This window comes from Sceloporus undulatus, unplaced genomic scaffold, assembly GCF_019175285.1.
Source record: "Sceloporus undulatus isolate JIND9_A2432 ecotype Alabama unplaced genomic scaffold, SceUnd_v1.1 scaffold_24, whole genome shotgun sequence".
Taxonomy (NCBI): Eukaryota; Metazoa; Chordata; class Lepidosauria; order Squamata; family Phrynosomatidae; genus Sceloporus; species Sceloporus undulatus.
The window spans coordinates 428,467-445,039 of NW_024802946.1; the positions used below are offsets into that span (position 1 = coordinate 428,467).

The following is a 16,573-nucleotide window of genomic DNA, read 5'->3' on the forward strand; positions in this document are numbered from 1 at the left end:
ACAGGCTCAGGCTTTGGTGTCTCTCTAGTTATACAGTGCTCTTTTTCTCCTCACAGATCCACTAGATCAAGCCCTATGTCTTATCCTTCCCTTGGCTTCCAAATGCCAGCCTACATGCACCCCTTTCAGAACAGGCTCAGGCTTTGGTGTCTCTCTAGTTATACAGTGCTCTTTTTCTCCTCACAGATCCACTAGATCAAGCCCTAGCTGGGAAGGATACTTGGTTCCTGGAGCAGACCAAAAAGAAGCCAGTCACGGTAAGTGATCAGCCAATTTCTGAGAAGAAGGAAGGTGTAGGAAGAATTTGTTTTGAACTACGGTTCTCAGAATTGCTTCAAACATGACTTGTGGCCATGCTGGTTGCACTTCTGGCAGTTGTGGTCCAAATATATCTTGCAAACGCAAGCCATTAGGTGGCAGGAAGACTAAGGCTACAAACTGGTTCAGTCTCTTTATTGTTTCTTTTAGCGGCCAGAGAGGTTGAAAAAGAAGCCATCACAGTTGCCAGCCGTGGAGGTCATCTCACCAGGAGGGTCTTACAACCCTACTTTCCAGTCTCATCAGGTATCTTGGAAATTTGGAGGGTAGGCTGGGAAGCAACAGTGGTATATTTTCATCCTGAATGGATACAGTTGAGAGAGCTGCTAATTTAATCAGGGGGAAAAACCAAAGGATCTCATTATATTTATTTGCTTAAATCCAAAATGCAAGTTTCTTGAATGGGGTTGTTATATGTGCCTTCAAGTAATTTTTGACTTGAGTGAGCGTAAGGCAAATCTATCACAGGGTTTCCTTGGCATAATTCATTGAGAGGGGGGTCTACCTTTGCCGCCCTCTGAGGTTGAGAGACTGTGACTTCCACAAGGGCACCCAGTCAGTTTTCATGCCCAAATAGGGATTTGAATCTTGGATCTTAGTGTCCTAGTCCAGCTGTCATGCTGGCGTTTGGAACGGATACAGGTTACAATTTTTGCAGAGAGTAGAAGAACATGTTCTGGTGAATTTAGTTTGTAGGTAGCAGCATTGGGGAGATTGTGTGAACTAGTCACTGGGCCACTTCTTCCATTACTCACAGTTACCCCCTTCTTTTTCTTTATCCCCCTCTCCCTCTGGTCCCAATGTAGGCATTGCTCCTACAGGCACATGAAATTGAAGTAAAGAGACAGAAGGCAGAAGAAAAACTGGAGCGTCAGCTGAATTTTCCTACAGCGGCTGAGGCCCCCACCCAAGTGAGTACTTCATCCAAAGGGGAAGAATGAGCCATCCAAAAGTGACAGGCATTGATATGCACCAGCTAGGATTCTGACATTGTCTTAAAGAGGAAAAGGAAATGGGATGTTTGCCTAAACCTCTTAATATTAGACTCCCTTCACCTGAAGAAGTGGATTGTAGTTTGTGAAATTTCATGCTATTGTGAATTTGTTGGTTTTAAAAGTGGCACATAACTCTTTGTAGTTTTATGCTAATTACAAAGAATTGTGTGTGATTGCTTGTCTTCTAATTGTGTTATGTTAAGATATCTGGGGAGGGAGACACAAGATTGGGGAGAGGATGACAGATGAAGAGGGATCTTTAGCCATTCCTCTCATGAAATTAGCAATTGATAAGCATCCAGGGAACAAAGCTTAGCAACCACAAGTGTAAAGCAATAGTTTACCATCAGGCTGCAAGATCCCAACTGGCCCCCCTCCTTGTCACTTGATGACTTTTAGTACCTCTACTATTTCCTGAATCCTTTATCGTTGTCAGGACCAGGGAAGATTGAATCATAGAATCATAGAGTTGGAAGAGACCACTAGGGCCATCCAGTCCAACCCCCTGCCATGCAGGAAATCCAAATCAAAGCATCCCTGACAGATGGCCATCCAGCCTCTGTTTGTTGGTTTTAAAAGTGGCACATTTGTTGGTTTTAAAAGTGGCACCACATTGGTGTTAGGCACTGCTTCCTTTTCTTCTCTTGTGCCCCTCACTCTGATACTTGGCCTGAGGAAAGAGGTATATTTAGCATCTTAATAGGCCTGAGCCTTTCAAGTCTGTATCAGTTTAAGGGGATGTGCTGGCCTCTGAGCATTGGTATGTAATCCTTCCCAGAGGTGCCAGAGCCTGGCACTCAGCAGCTGCCTCCCACACGCAAGGGAAGCCCACAGCCTACCTAGGGAAGGAGCTGGCAGTCAGCCTAGGGCTGACAGGCTTGCAATGATATTGTTTTACCTTGAAAGGGTAGGCAGTTTCTTGGCCCATTTGTGTTTTGGAAGTAACCTCAAAATTGTGCTGTGCTCAGGTCCTAAAGGGAAGATAGTTTCCATTTTGTGTGACTGTGTCCCCACCAACCTGGTTATTCAGTAGAATGAGGGGCTCTGCTAAGTTCTGGCACAGTGCCTAGACAGTGCTCAGCCAGCCACATGGTTACTGTTGGGGTTTGGGCAATAGTTGTATGCTAAGCCACACAGGTGAGTGTGGTGAGCCCTTCCCAGTTCTTCCCCTCTCTTTGCAAAATGTTTTGTGAACCTGGGATGAAGTATGCACCTGCACTACCATTAGAAAGCCAGGTTGAAATCTCTCTCCCTCAGCCTAGTCCTGTCTAGATTTTATGGACTGTAGCTCCCACTATCTGCAGCCAGCTGCTTGGAAGAATGTTTTCCAGGCAGGGTGTGTGAATTTGGATGTGTTCTGTACCACTGTTTTTCCACTGGCTTATATTGCAACTCTTGTCCCACCTTACAGGAGACGGTGTTCCGGGAACAGTGTGAGGGACTCTTGGAGGAAGAATCCGACAGTGAGGAAGGACAGGAGAACCCGTCAAAGCCCCAAGAGGAGGAACTGCCGGAAGATGCTACCACTAGGATGGCAGTGGGAGAAAAGAAAACGGAGCGACAGCGTAAGAAGGAGAAGGAGGCCAAGCGGCTGGTGGGTTTCCTCAGAGTGTGGAGAAGAGAGTAGATGAACCTCAGTCTAGTAGAAGACTCAAAACTGGTTCCCATCTCTACATTTGAACTTGTATTGGAGGCCTCTTGAACCTCTCACTTTACTTGCCTTCTCTGTAAATGTCTCTTCTCCTCACACCCTTTTCCTCCCCATCTCTTGTCTTAGCACCAGATGGCTGGACTCTTTAAACGAGGAATGGTTTTCTTTGGCAATGCTGGGGGCAAATTCTCACCTGCTTTGTGTCCCATTGGACCAAAAATGGCAAAAAGAAAAAAAGGATTGGCAATTAGAGATGGAAGTGGCTTGATGTGTTTTCAGTTATTGCTTTCAGAGAGAGATTTTGTCCCCTGTGGTTTGAGTGTTGGACTATGACTCTGGAAAAACAGAGTTAGAATCCCCACTTGGCCATGAATCCCAATCGGTGATCCTGAGCAAGTCACACACTCTCTGCCTCAGAGGATTAGGGTTAGGCAATGGCAAACCTCCTCTGAAGAAACTTCCCAAGAAAATCCCTTAGGGTCACTATAAGTCAGAAACAACTTGAATGCACACAACAACAACAAACATCTCTGTTCACAGATTTTGCGCTCGGAGCCTTTCAGGAGTGACATCACCCCTGCTGTGTGCAGAGGATATTTTTTTTAGCATGGAAGGCGTATCAGAAGGGTGCAGCCTGGAAACATTGTCTTGGAAACCATGTGAAGTCTATGGGTTACACTGCTGCTTCTCCTTTAAATCCTCTCTCCTTGATTGGTTGTGAAGGAGAAAACAGAATATTTTGGGGGAGAAAGACTGAGCTTTTTTTGTATTGTTCCATGAAAGGTCTTCCATAGCATTCTGTTGGGACGCCTTAGGATCACATAAGTACATCTGTCCTCACACCTATACAAATAGTAACATTTTATTTACTATTTTGAACTATTTAGGGTGATTTATACTGGAAAAAGAATACATTTATGATGTCTAGTAAAGGTCAGTAGTGCTATGTCCATATTGCCAGTTTATGTAGGCTCAATGCAGTTGTTTGCTGAGCACCACCTGCTGAGTCCTCCTTGGAGATGAGGTTTGAACTAGACTCTTGGTTTGCATCTCTCATCGCCAGGAAACTTACAATGGCTTGTGCATTCAAATTGCTGGAGCCCACCCTGTGTGTGGTGACAGGGTGGGCTTATGCCTCCTATGGTTTGTTGATAATGGTTGGTTTTCAGGCAGCCACCTTTGAACAGGGCTGTATTTATTCTGCTATTCTGTGGGAGCATAGAAAACCAACTCAACAGACTCAGAATCCGGCTACCTGAGAAACTCACTTTCATTTAAAAAATTTTAAAAACCAAGTTTCTAGTCCTTGTTTATTTCCAAGGCAACTGCTGATAGCATAAAACACAAACCACTAAGGTTGTTGAAATGATCAGTGCTGGAAAGTGTGTGGGCAGTTCTCGCTGACTGCTCACTGGCCAAAACAAGTAGCAAGGTTTCCTGTGCCTAAAATCTAGGATCCCTTGCATTGCAGAGCTGTTTCTTCCGTCGTATAATTTACAAAAAGAATAAACAATGCAGAGCAAGTGTGTATTCAGAGGTGCTCCCCTTGCCAAATGTATGTCAGCGGAGTTCTTCCTTGATGCAAAATTTGGACTGTCGTGGTGGACAATTCCAGCTGTTTTCAATCTCAGTACATCAGAGGCATGGACTGGCCTGTGAGTGCATACCTTGCTTTTTTGTGTTGGTTTTCCCTGGACAAACACACATTGTGTCCGTGACTGCAGTTATTCCTGCAGATTTACCTACAGTGGCTGCTGGGGCATTGCTCCCTGAGCTGCCCTTGAGAAGCAGTAGCAATTGGGGCGGCCTCCTGGGCCGCTTGCCAAAGGGAGCTTGATTATCCTGCCTGTCGCTGCTGCTGTTGCCGCTGCCGCTGCTGCAGCTCCTGAACATGCAGCCATCTGGCAGAGCCCAGCGCCTGCCATCTGCTCCCTGAAAGAGCTGTGTGGAAGGAGGGAGGGAACCAGCTTCTAGGCCCTCTTCTCCATCCTGGCTATGTGTGATATCATTCTGGCTAAGAGATTGCTCAGAGTTGCCTCAACCTACTTGGGTTGCTATGAGTAGAAGGTGAAAGGAGTGTGTTCAAGTCATTTGTTGACCTATGAAGACCCAATTAATGGAGTTTTTTAGGTAAGGAATACTCTGAAGTGGTTTTGCCAGTTCTTTCCTCTGAAATACAGCCCATAATACCTGATATTCATTGCCAGTCTCCCATTTAAGTGTTAACCAGGGCTGACTCTGTTTAGCTTCCATGATCAGGTGGTATGTGTTACCTTTAAGATATTTAGATCCCATCCTACATAAGGCCTTGTTCTCTCCAGCCACCCACTCACCTAGCACGCTCTCTTTTTCCATGCAGAAAGCCCGGGAAGTGGGGGAGAAGGCAGCACGGCTTCGGCGGCAAGAGGTCTTCCAGTTGCGGTCCATCAAGCTGCAGGTGAAGCGGTGGGAGGCTGAGCTGATGCGCCGGAAACGACTGCGGGAGGCCAAACGGAAGGCAGAAGCCAACAAGCCCAAGCGACTTGGCAGACTGAAGTAAGAGCTTGGGTAGACCAGGGTTGGAAAGGGGATTATCTGGGAGGCGTCCACTGATATATTTAATCCTGAGGAGGACCATGAGCTGAGACAGTAGAACTTGGTCCGTTTTGTCTAAGCAGATGCCTTTCCCCCTTCTCTCTGGCAGATATGAAGATCCTGATATGGATGTGCAACTGAGTACTGAACTTGCAGACTCCTTGAGGAGGTTGAAAGTGAGTAGTAGGTACCTGCCTTTCCCAGCCTTTGGGCTGCATGGCTGTGGAGAGCTTGTATAGACAAGGGCTGTGCCTAGACATCCCTATCCCCTACAGATCGGTTGTTATTGTCCTAGAGCCTTCTGAAGCCTGTTTTCTCTTTTTCTAAAAAAATCCCTTCCACCCCTGATGTGCTGCCTTCTTGGGTTGATACAATGCTTTGGTCTCCTCCTGAACCCTTCTCTTTTTTGAAGCACAGGGCTGAGTTCTGCCCATGTTACCCACCAAGGAATGTGTATGGAGGTGTAGATTGTTAAAAATGCCACAAAAATCCAAGTTCAGAAGTGGCTGAAAGTCTGTTTGGGTTTTTTGGGGGGAGGGGAAGGGGGGTTATGGTAAAAATTGTGTGGAAGGGCCTGTTTAAAAAGTGGTTTGCATCTCCCATCAGCTTCCAGGAAAGACTGGGAAGGGGTCAGGGTCAGGAGTCCCAAAAAACAGTTTTGGGAAGCCTCAGTTTGGACATTTCTTGTTTAGGCCATCCACAGTTTCCTGGAAAGTGTTAGCAGCCTAGGTAGTTTGACCTTTGAATGGGCAGGATCAGAAAGTAATGGAGTGCTTCAGGGAAATCTGCTTCCACGTAGCTCAAGGGAAGGTAGGAAAAGATTTGTGCTTCGCACATTCTTGCTTTCCTTTGGTGTCCAATGATGAGACCCATCCTTGCGCTCGGAGAATTTGCAGCAATATTTGCTGGGAATGTGAAGGTCACCAGGGGCTCCCTGGCCCTGCCGAGATGGTAAGGACTGGGGAGCTGAGGCACCAACCAGAAGGCCTTTATTACCCCCTCCATTGCCAACTTGAGAGTCCATTCACCTGTGGATGTAAGAGCACTGGTAGATTCAGGCAGTTCCAGTGTCCTTGGCTATTACTTTGTGGGCTGCCTTGGCCATGGCTTTTCAGACCTTTGTACCTGTATCACGTGATGAGAGCTTTGGAAACATGGGCTGGCTGGGGAATTCTGAGAGTCATCGTTCAAAATAGTTTTTCCAACTTCACCCCTCTCCTGATTTCCTGACACCTTGCATCCACAACTTATGAAATCATGAAAATCGCTGCTGTCTCGGAGAGCAGGAAGGCACTTAATAAGTGTATGTGAGGAACTGACGCTGTGTGAAGAGTTGCACTCTTGGCACCTGCAGGGTTGGTACAGGAGGTGTGAGTACAAAGTGGCAAGAAGAGTGTTCAATATTCATCCCATTGGACCCCCCATCCCTCTTTGCTGCAAGGGAAAAGGGAAAATCTGGCTGTAGTCTGTCTTGGGAAAAGATTCAGATTGCAGGTAGACTGATCAGGACAAACCTTAATGTTACATTGGCTAGCTGTATTTAAAGGGGAGAGATTAAGAGAGAAGGCGACCAAAGTATACATTTTGGCAGTTCAAGTAAGCCCACCCCTTTCCCCTGATTGTCTCATGGGCAGTAAAAAGAAAAAGGCAGGTGAGGCAGGACCAGGGAAGTGGGCTTCAAGGAGCTGCACAGAGCCAAGTACAGTGGTGCCTTTGCAAACCCTGGAATTGTGTGGGGTTGCAAAAACTTAAAGCACCAGAATGGCTCCAGAACTTGGGAAAGATACTTTTTGTTGGGCTTATGCAACCCCCATAGTGACAAGGATTCTAGGTGTCATAGTCCAAGGAAATCAATGTTTCCAAGTTCTTTGTGGCAGAAAAATAGATGCCTATATGGGTAAGTTTAAGCTGCAATAAATTACTTTGCATTCAAGCATCCTCTTCCACCTATTTTACATGTCATTTTTGTTTCTTTTTCCCTAAGCCTGAAGGCAGTATCCTGAAAGATCGTTTCAAGAGCCTCCAAAAACGTAATCTCATAGAGCCCAGAGAGCGTGCAAAGTGAGTGAAGCAACAGTATTGGATGATGCCCATGCAGTATCACCTCAAACTCTTGTTCGCTGAAGCAGTATAATCTCTTTCTGTAAATTACAATGGGAGGCACCTTTTGCACTTGATCAAGAAACTCACAGTTTATATTTCTGAATGCATCACAGGGATTGGAATAAGGCAAACCCAGAACCATGACTCAGAAAGAGAGATAAGGGAGTAGCCTCATCTGTGGGTTGGTTAGTTGGACTGACCAGCGGACTGATTGGTCTATCAAAATATGTGTACCTTAAAGTCATTTCCGACTTACAGTGACCCTATCATAGGGATTTCTCAGCAAGATTTGTTCAGAGGAGGTTTGCCATTTCCTTCCACTGAGGCTGAGAAAGCTTTGCTATTACTTCTGTAATTGAAAATGTGGTACCAGAGGCAGAAATAACATGAAACGAATAGGGATAGGTTCCTACACCAAAAAGAAGAGCCACTTAACATGTTTCAGCAAACCTTTTATTCAAAACCAACAATATGCACAGTCAGGTAAGCTTTGCATAAGTGAACAAAACCATTTTGAATCTTGTCAAGATCACTTGAGGACTTATTCTAAAATGCATCCAAGGATGAATTTTCCTTTACTAGCCTCCAGTTTTCTTATGATTTCCATTTTGGTGGCCAAAGGTATAGATCTATGTTGAAGTAGCTGGTGAGACAGGCTAATCTTCTGCCCTCTTTTTTCTCTTTTTTGATGTTCACACATGCTGACTAAAAGGTTTTGGAAGCCGCTGCTGTTTACTCTGCCTATTTAGGCAGGTGTGCACAGCTTCAGTGAAAGTGGCTAGAGAACTGCATTGTTTACTGCAGACTTGATGCTCTGATATGAAAAGTCTCTGGTTCTCCAGTCCTCCACCATGCTGCAGTGATGATAAAAACCTTCCAGCTAGACAGAGGATGAGGTGAAAGAGGGGTGGGCACATATAAGAAGATTAAAAAGGAGCATCTTTGTCAGAGTGTGTGTTAACTTGGATGTGTTGGTTTTATGTGAGGAAGGAATGTGTGTTAGTTGCACCGAGTCCCTAAAATTCCTTGCTCTTTCTTTCCAGATTCAAAAGGAAATATCGCCTTAAATATGTTGAAAAACGTGCCTTCCGGGAGATCACGTAAGTGTCTGACAAAGTCACTGGTTCATCTCTTAGTAACTAAGGAGTTTACTGCAAAGCTAAAAATGTGATTTACTGCTGCCAATTTCAAGTTTGAATTTGGGATACATCCAGATTTTATTGCATGCATTTTGTTGCCAGTGCCACCGGCCAAGTGCAGCCCAGCTAACTTCAGGTAGATTCTGCACTCAGCCAGCCTCTTTTCAAAACCAGGAAGCTCCTGGCTTTGGGAATCGGCCAGCTGAGTTCAGATTCTAGCCAGACGTTACCTGGTAAACGCCTAAGAAAACTTGGAAATAGAATGTTGTGGGATGGTGCTATATTTAGAAAAGATTCTCCTGGGGAGGGAGGGGGGCTATAATTTTCAGAATTAAGTCTAAAAATTGGTATTTCAAAAAAGTAATTTTTTCCAAGCTCTGATACTGAGATACTTCAGCCTTCTGCTGTCAGCAACAAGGCTGGCTAACTGATCCCATTCTGCAGACCAATAAGTGGGTTCTTCTTCAGGTATGATCACTAGGCAGGTTTTTCTGGTTCTGCTGATTTTGTTTAAAAAGGAGGGAAGGAAGAGCGAAGGAAAAAAAGAAATGTGGCATCATCTTTAAGACTAAATTAGCTTTTGTGAGTATAAATCTACTTCTACTCTCCCTTGTCCCATGTGGTAAAAAATGTCCTCCAGTTATACCCATGTCCTGGGTTAAGTTAGACTACATAGTGTTCTCCATTACACCAGTCCAGTTGGAATTTTAGGTGTAGTCTTCATGTTTGGCAGAATGAGGGAATGGAATGCATCACACTATAGTGGACCTTTCATATTGGTGGGCTGACAATCCATGGATTTGACTGTCCGCAAATCACAATGTCCTATATTATTCAATGGCCGTGTATGCATGCAGATGTGCCTGTGCACATGTTGCTGCCATTGCATAATATGGGGTATGATCATTTGCGATTTTTCCCATGTGTGTGGGGGCCCTGGAACCTAGCTTCCTCACACTTAAAAACAAAGCTACCCCATCAGAGGAAGACAGTCTAGGCTGCTTAAATGCTTCCCTTCCATGCTAGCTTTCTTACAGCAGTAAGTTTGTTCTGCTTTTATATACAGAAGGATTCAGCGTTGGCATTTCCCACCTGTAGTCTCCCACCTCCTTTCTCCCTCCTTGTGCTTCAGACCCCCTTGCTATAGGCACAGAATGAACTAGATGAGGAAGGGGAGTGGCAAGATGCATAATACTGATATGAAGAAGTGAGGACTTTTGAGAGACATTCACATTCATTTGGGGCACCATGTCCTTTCCTTCACCTCTGAAGCCTCCAGGTGATTGACAGCTGTCATAGGGTTCCTTTTGAGAAAGAGGGAGCACACATTCCTTGTAGCATTTAGTTCAGGGCAGCTAATAGTCCAGCGAAAAGGAGGTCTTCCCTTTGCTTTGGTTCTCTCCCTGCCAAGTAGTACCTGTTCTTTCCAAATGGATCTCTCTCATACCTAGTTCAGACAGTTTAGTATTTGACGTCTAAATCAGCTGTCTCTCTTTCTCCAGTTTACTGGTGTTGTCTCTGGCTGAAAGAGAAATGTAGCTGAATGCAGCCATTCATCTCCCTTTGGTTTTTGACTGCTCCACTCAAATTCGCTGTTGTTTTCTCTCCCTTCTCTCTCTGTCTCTCTCTGCAGGTTGTAGAGCATGGATTGCCCCAGGGAAACTCATCCTGTCCCCTCATGTTTCATTAAAACGCCATAAACACACTGGAGACATCATCTCTTCTTTTTTCCTTGTTGGTCTTAAATATATATGCAAGGTGGAAGAGGGTATAACCCTGTTTCTTTTCTTCATCATGTGAAAGTGGCCCAGTGAGTCTTCTAAGTCCACAACTGGACATTCTGTCCCAAGCCTGTTTCTTACTCTGCTCTTAAAAGAATAATTCCAAAATCTTAGTAAGGGTAATGTCTTATTATAAAGCCAATTCAAAGGTCACAATAAGTGTTGCAAGGTTTTGAGATCTCCAGATCTCTTCATTAAAAGACATACATAGAGCAGGTGGTAGAAAGTCTGATTTGGTGATTTAGGCCATGATGTTTTGTGTGATTTGTTTTTAAATGAAATGGGGAAGCAGGCTTCTACAGGCATCTGAATTTCACGTAGCAGATGACAGGGTGGTTTCAAGTTGCACCTGCCTAGAACTGTAGGATTGCCAGCAGACACAAACCTTTGATCTTCAAGTTGGTTCCCTGCATTTTGTCTTGACCTTGTAAGTTAATATCCATTTGTGCTTGCTTTGCATAACTTGATTTTGGATTCTGCTTACTGTTGAGAAAGAAATGGCTTCACATGTGCTGTGTACATCCTTTATGTGTGGATGGGAACTGAGATTATCCCAGGCAAAATGTACAGAGTGGGACAGGCTATCAGTAGAGCTTAGCAAAGTTACTTTTCTGGAAGCTCATTAAGAGGTGCTATGTTTGCTGCAGATTTTGGAAGCTACAATCAAAAACGGTAAGTCTTCCAACCTCTTACCATCAAATAGCTACACAAAATCCATTGTCTGCAGAGCCAGTAGATGTCTCATTATTGGATGCTGAGAGAACATGAGTCAAGTGTAGAGTGCTTATTCTTTCTGCTACTCTGCTCAAGGAGATGTGACCGAATTTTTAAATTCTGTGAAGCCATTGTACTTGAACCAGTTGGAAAGGCGGGCGCTAGCAGTGCATGATGTGCAGGCATCTGTGGTTGGGAAGGTGAAATCACCTCGGAGGGGAATCTTGCTCTGCTTGTCCCCAACCTCACTTTACCACCTACTGTTGGATGTAAAGGTCTGGACTATGAAGGAGGTTTAGTGTAATCCAAGAGAGAGTAGTTCTTAATCTCCAAAGACTGAGTGAGGATGGGTTTGTTGTCATCACAGCAGCAAAGGCCCATCCTACTTGTTCCCAAAACGACTCTCCTGCCTGCCTTTTCAACCTCTTCTTCCATTGCTGAATCACCCTAAGAACTGAGAAGCTTCATCTTGACATTAAACCCCTGAATCTTCCTCATCCCTGCTGTGTCTTGTCCTACTGCTGGCTCTTCACTCTTCCTTCCTTTCAAGTATTAAACTGTCAGCCGGCAGCATCCCATCCTGCCTAGAGAAAAGGAGATTAAAACACCCCCACTTCCTACCATGAGATACTGAGGATTTGTCTTCCAGACCTTTGATCATCTCGGCAGCTCTTCTCTCCATCCTTAGTTTGTCAGCATTCGTCATTGAGCTCTAGTCTTGAGCGTCCCCCTGTCTCTGCTTGCTAGCAGGATGCGAGTGCAGCCTGGGGGCCCAAGGAGAATCCTCTAATATTTTAGGCTGCTTTGTGCATCGCTGCGGAACCCTGCGATGCCCATCTGCCTCAGTTGCAAAAAAGATATAGGTCACCTGGTTTGGGGGAGGAAAAGGTTGGGAAGGCAACAGGCTTCCCGGTTCCTCGCCAGCTGTCAGCAAAGAGGTGGCTTTGGGTGTATCTTGTCTCCTATCTACTTGCTGTCACCTCGAGGGCTGGCTTTCATTTGCGATGAGCAAGGCAGCACCATTGGGATTTCATCTGCATGACTGAACAACATCTGGCTTCTTTTTCTGGTTCCTCCCTCCCCTTGCTTGTTTCCCTGCAATCCAAGATAGGCCCATGCTAGTCCCTGTATCCTCTCCCTTCCCCTGCATCCTGGGGGAGCTGGTGCTCCCTTTTTGGAATAGATGGGGCCCACTGCAGAGTCCTTTTCTCTTTCCACATTGGCCTGTGACCTGCTTTGGTACTAATGCCGTCGGGCACCTGAGCACCACCTATGTGACCCACTGCCCTGGAGTACTTGCCTGTGCTGCTGCACACCTGCTGTTCTTGTGAGCTGCCAGGTATCCCGCCTGTTCATGCACACAGTGAAAAATGGATATGCTGTGGCCTGTGATAAAAAGGGGGAAATGCTGCCACTCACCGTTACAGTGTTCCTGCCCAAAGTTCATGTGATTCTTGTACATTTTCATAGACACCTGTTACTGAGACAAAGCCACACCTGTTTTGTAAATGAGAATTATGGTTGTATTTTGCAAATATGAGAAGCATATTCCTTTAGAAGAGGTGGAGGCCTGTGTTTATGTCTGAGTCTGCCTCCTTGGAGTACTGCAGCAATCAACTGAGTCTATACAAGTGAATTATAAATGGTCCAGTCACACCATCTTGCACAAATAGATGACAGAATTGCTGCCCTCAGTAGAGACAGAAGAGAAATGTGTGTGACCAGCCTCCTTAAGAGAGAACAGTCAGAATGAAAATACGGTGTATTAGGTGCCAACACTCTTTAGGGGTAGCAGAGTGAATTGGTTGGCCTTGGCTCAGTTGCAAAGTTGTTGCTTGCCATCAAATTGACTGACGGATGGCAATTCTGTGAAAGAAATACCTGTAATTCACCCTATCAACAATTCTGCCTCAGGCCTTTGTTTCCTTGACTATGTCCATCTGGAATGCAGTCTTCCTGTTTGCCTCTCCTTTCCTTACCAAGCATTATTATCTTTTCTAGTAAGTCCCATCTTCTCATGATTTGTCCAAAGTATAATAGTCTCAGTTTAGTTACCTTGGCTTCTAGGGAGAGCCCTATCAGTTTTCTTCCCTGTCCAGCTTTCACAGGCCATACATAGAAATTGGAAATAACAGCTGCGAAGGCATAATGCAAAATAAAGGCTTGTGTGATGTTCCTTTTGTTTTGCCTCCCTTCTCCTTAACAGGAGGATGTTTGCCTGGCATTTCCTGAAGACTGACATCACCAAGCATGAACAGTGGTGTGATTTAGCAGTTTTATAACCAAAGAAGTGTTAATTGTCTACATTTGTTCCATCTTTACAAAAAGTTGGATGTTATTATTTCCATATTACACGTGGGGCAGGTGGGGGAGAGGTGGATTCCTAGTAGTGTCTGGTTCAAGCAGGTTTAAGTCATAGATTTTTCCATCTCTCCCAGGCTGAGGGAGGCCTTCCAGATGTGTTGGACTACAGGTCCCATTACCCGAGTGCATGATTGTGACAACTGTAAACCAACACATGGGATGAAGTGCAGGCTTGGCTAATGTATTTCTTCTGATTCTTGGTTAGGAGCAGCTCCCTTCTGAAAATGGGATCCCATTTTGACAGAGGGGTGTGATTAAAGGGCATTCTCTGCCTAAAGATCATGCAAGTGTGCAGCTGAAAATTTGGCAGCGAAGTGGTGAAACAGGAGGGAGGAAGCTTTGATGCAAACCTTTTCAGTGAATTTGTGCCTTAATCTCAAGACCTTGGAAGGGAAAACAATGTTGCCTGCTCTAGTCTTCTGTCCATTTGAGAATTTAAATGGGCCCAACATTGCTAGGCTTACTTACTTTTTAAAAAGAAATGCTTGTACTATTGATAAGACCTGGGGGTTGTGTAATGGGGGTTTCTAGATGAGAGGATGTAATATATCTGGTGGAGATTTTCTTACAGGGAATTCAAGAATGTAGTCTGGGGAGTGGTAGGCAAGGAGATATCTTGTGTTCTCTTTCCCCAGATGTCTATAAAGCCAATAACAAGCTGTTCTCTCCTCCTTCCTTTCCCCTTCATTTGGTGTGATGTAGAACAGAGAAAGCGCCAAAGGAAGCAGGTGTGAAGGAGAAAAGGAGGAGGGAATGGAGAGAAAGAAGCACCTGTGTTTGGATCTTGCTTTGTCTATCCTCTGCTTCCTCTGAGAAACAAGGCTCTCCCCCCACCACCACCACCACCACTGGTACTGCTACCACCCCTGGTCTCCAAGGACTGTACTGTTAGTTCAAGGCTCAATGGTACATTACAGCATCCATGCATAATTGACACTGGATAATGTAATTTTGCTGTCATGTGCGGGAGCCAGCTAGCCCCCCCCCCCCCTTTCCAGCTCACATCTGGGTGTAAAAATAGAAGCAGAGTCCCTTGCTAAGAATAGCGTCAAACTCCATCCGTCTCCTCTGCCCCAGGACTGAGAACTGGGGTATAGAGATGCATGAGGTGGAGGAAAAAAGAATGTTATGACCCCATACGAATTCTGGTGCTACAAAGGGGAGAACCAAAGTACACACAAAGATGTGTGTCCTTCTGAGCCTGCTTCTCATGGAGAGGGGAGAGCAGTGGTTGAGCCCTACCACATTATTGCAAGTGAATGGGATGTTCCATGTCCCTGCTTATTGAAAGATAGCATTCCATGGAAAAGGCTAACCTAGGATTGATTGTCCTGACATCCTAACTCTCCTCGTGCTGAAGTTTATTTTTTTGGCTTAGGTTTATGTACTTGGGTATGCACTTTATAGGAGCCAGTGTGGTGTAGTGGTTTGAGTGTTGGACTTGGACTTTGGAGACCAGGTTTTGAGTCCCAGCTTATAGTATACGCTGATTGTTGTATGCCTTCAAGTCAACACTGACTTGTTGAGACTGTACCCTAGGGTTTTCTTGGCAAGATTTATTAAGACATGGGTTTACTGTTGGGTAGTTTCCATCACCAGCAGGGATTTGAACTGTGGTCTCCCAGAGTCCTAGTCCGACAGTAAAACCACTACACCACACTGGCTTGTATTCAGCCAGTAGGAAGACTGGAAATAAATGGAGGCCTACATCCTACCCCAATGCAGTCCCAATTTTGTTTTTTTAGTACTTCCACAAACAAGGTTTAAGGGTGGTCATCTGTAATAATGGATGGGTTTGCTCAAGAGAGAGAAAGAGAAAGTTGGAAATAGTGGGGCTGTGTGCATTGTGTATTACAAAAAGCGAAGGAGAGGAAGCAAGGAAGTACATGTCTTGATCTGTGTTCTTGCCCTCTGGAAGAGTGATGCTCAGCGTGTCATTCCTCCTGTGTGCATAATGGCTGTTCAGAAGATGCACAAAGCACTGGGTTGCCAATCCCCTAACTGGCTCTGCTCTTCTGCCTTAACAACAACAGGGCTGCTCTGCCCTGGCTGAATCTGTTGTTTTACAGGCACACAAACAGGGGAGGGGGGACTGTATCCTTCCACTTTTAACTTAGCACTTTGCACTTGTCTCAGCTTGGCATCCTCTTAGTAGAGGAGCATCAGTGGCAGGGGGGAATGACAGGTTAACAGCTGCCAAAGCCCTGCTGGGCAAAGGCCTCTATTAATAGAGATATACATATAAATAAGATCTCACCTCATTCCCAGTGTAAATGAGCAAGCTTTTGGAGGCGGGGAGGGAGTTGCCTTCCCCAACTTGGGCTGCCTTCAAGATGGATGGGTAAAGGGCAGAGATGTAGCTGTGCTGCAGAGGGCATTTTGACAAGAACAGGGTGCTTTTTGTGAGCCTGCATGTTGCAGTGGTTTGAGTGTTGCACTAGGACTCCAGGAAACCTGATATCCAAATCCTGGCTTAGCCATAGAGACACATTAGGTGACTGGGCAAGTCACATTCTCTTATCTATTCAAGAAAACCCTGTTCTTTCTCCAATGCTCTGATGGGACACATTGGACCTGGATTAGTTCTTGTTGTGTGCCTTCATGTAGTTTCCAACTTATGGCAACTCTAAGGCTGTTTTTTTGGCAAGATTTGTTCAAAGGAGGTTTGCCTTGAGACTGAGAGCATATGACTTGCCCAACGTCACCCAGTGACTTTCATGGTGCAGCAGGGAGTCGAACCCTGGTCTCCAGCTAGTCCAACACTCACATCACTATGCCATGCTGGCTGTCAAGGAAACATTAAAACAGTGAATAAAAATGAAGGCCTAAATACCCTGAAGGCACCAGATCCTGATCTGCAAAGAGTCAGCTCTGGTTAATATTTGGATGGGCGCAGCGCCAAGGATTACAAGATGCTGTAGGCTATATTTCAGA

General features: G+C 45.3%; 1 protein-coding gene across 1 annotated transcript in view; it reads left to right on the forward strand.

Annotated features, from left to right (window-relative positions):
* The window catches only part of LOC121917623 (ribosome biogenesis protein NOP53-like), a gene marked incomplete at its 5' end in the record, with an annotated part of 14,423 nt that extends 3,938 nt beyond the window's left edge, over window positions 1-10,485 (forward strand). The window contains 9 exons of the mRNA XM_042443727.1: window positions 187-257; window positions 469-564; window positions 1,125-1,229; window positions 2,725-2,907; window positions 5,324-5,499; window positions 5,648-5,714; window positions 7,523-7,599; window positions 8,685-8,741; window positions 10,414-10,485. Of these exons, the coding sequence (XP_042299661.1) occupies window positions 187-257; window positions 469-564; window positions 1,125-1,229; window positions 2,725-2,907; window positions 5,324-5,499; window positions 5,648-5,714; window positions 7,523-7,599; window positions 8,685-8,741; window positions 10,414-10,420 (839 nt within the window). The remainder of the gene's footprint in view (window positions 1-186; window positions 258-468; window positions 565-1,124; window positions 1,230-2,724; window positions 2,908-5,323; window positions 5,500-5,647; window positions 5,715-7,522; window positions 7,600-8,684; window positions 8,742-10,413) is intronic.
* Window positions 10,486-16,573: the final 6,088 nt, after the last annotated feature.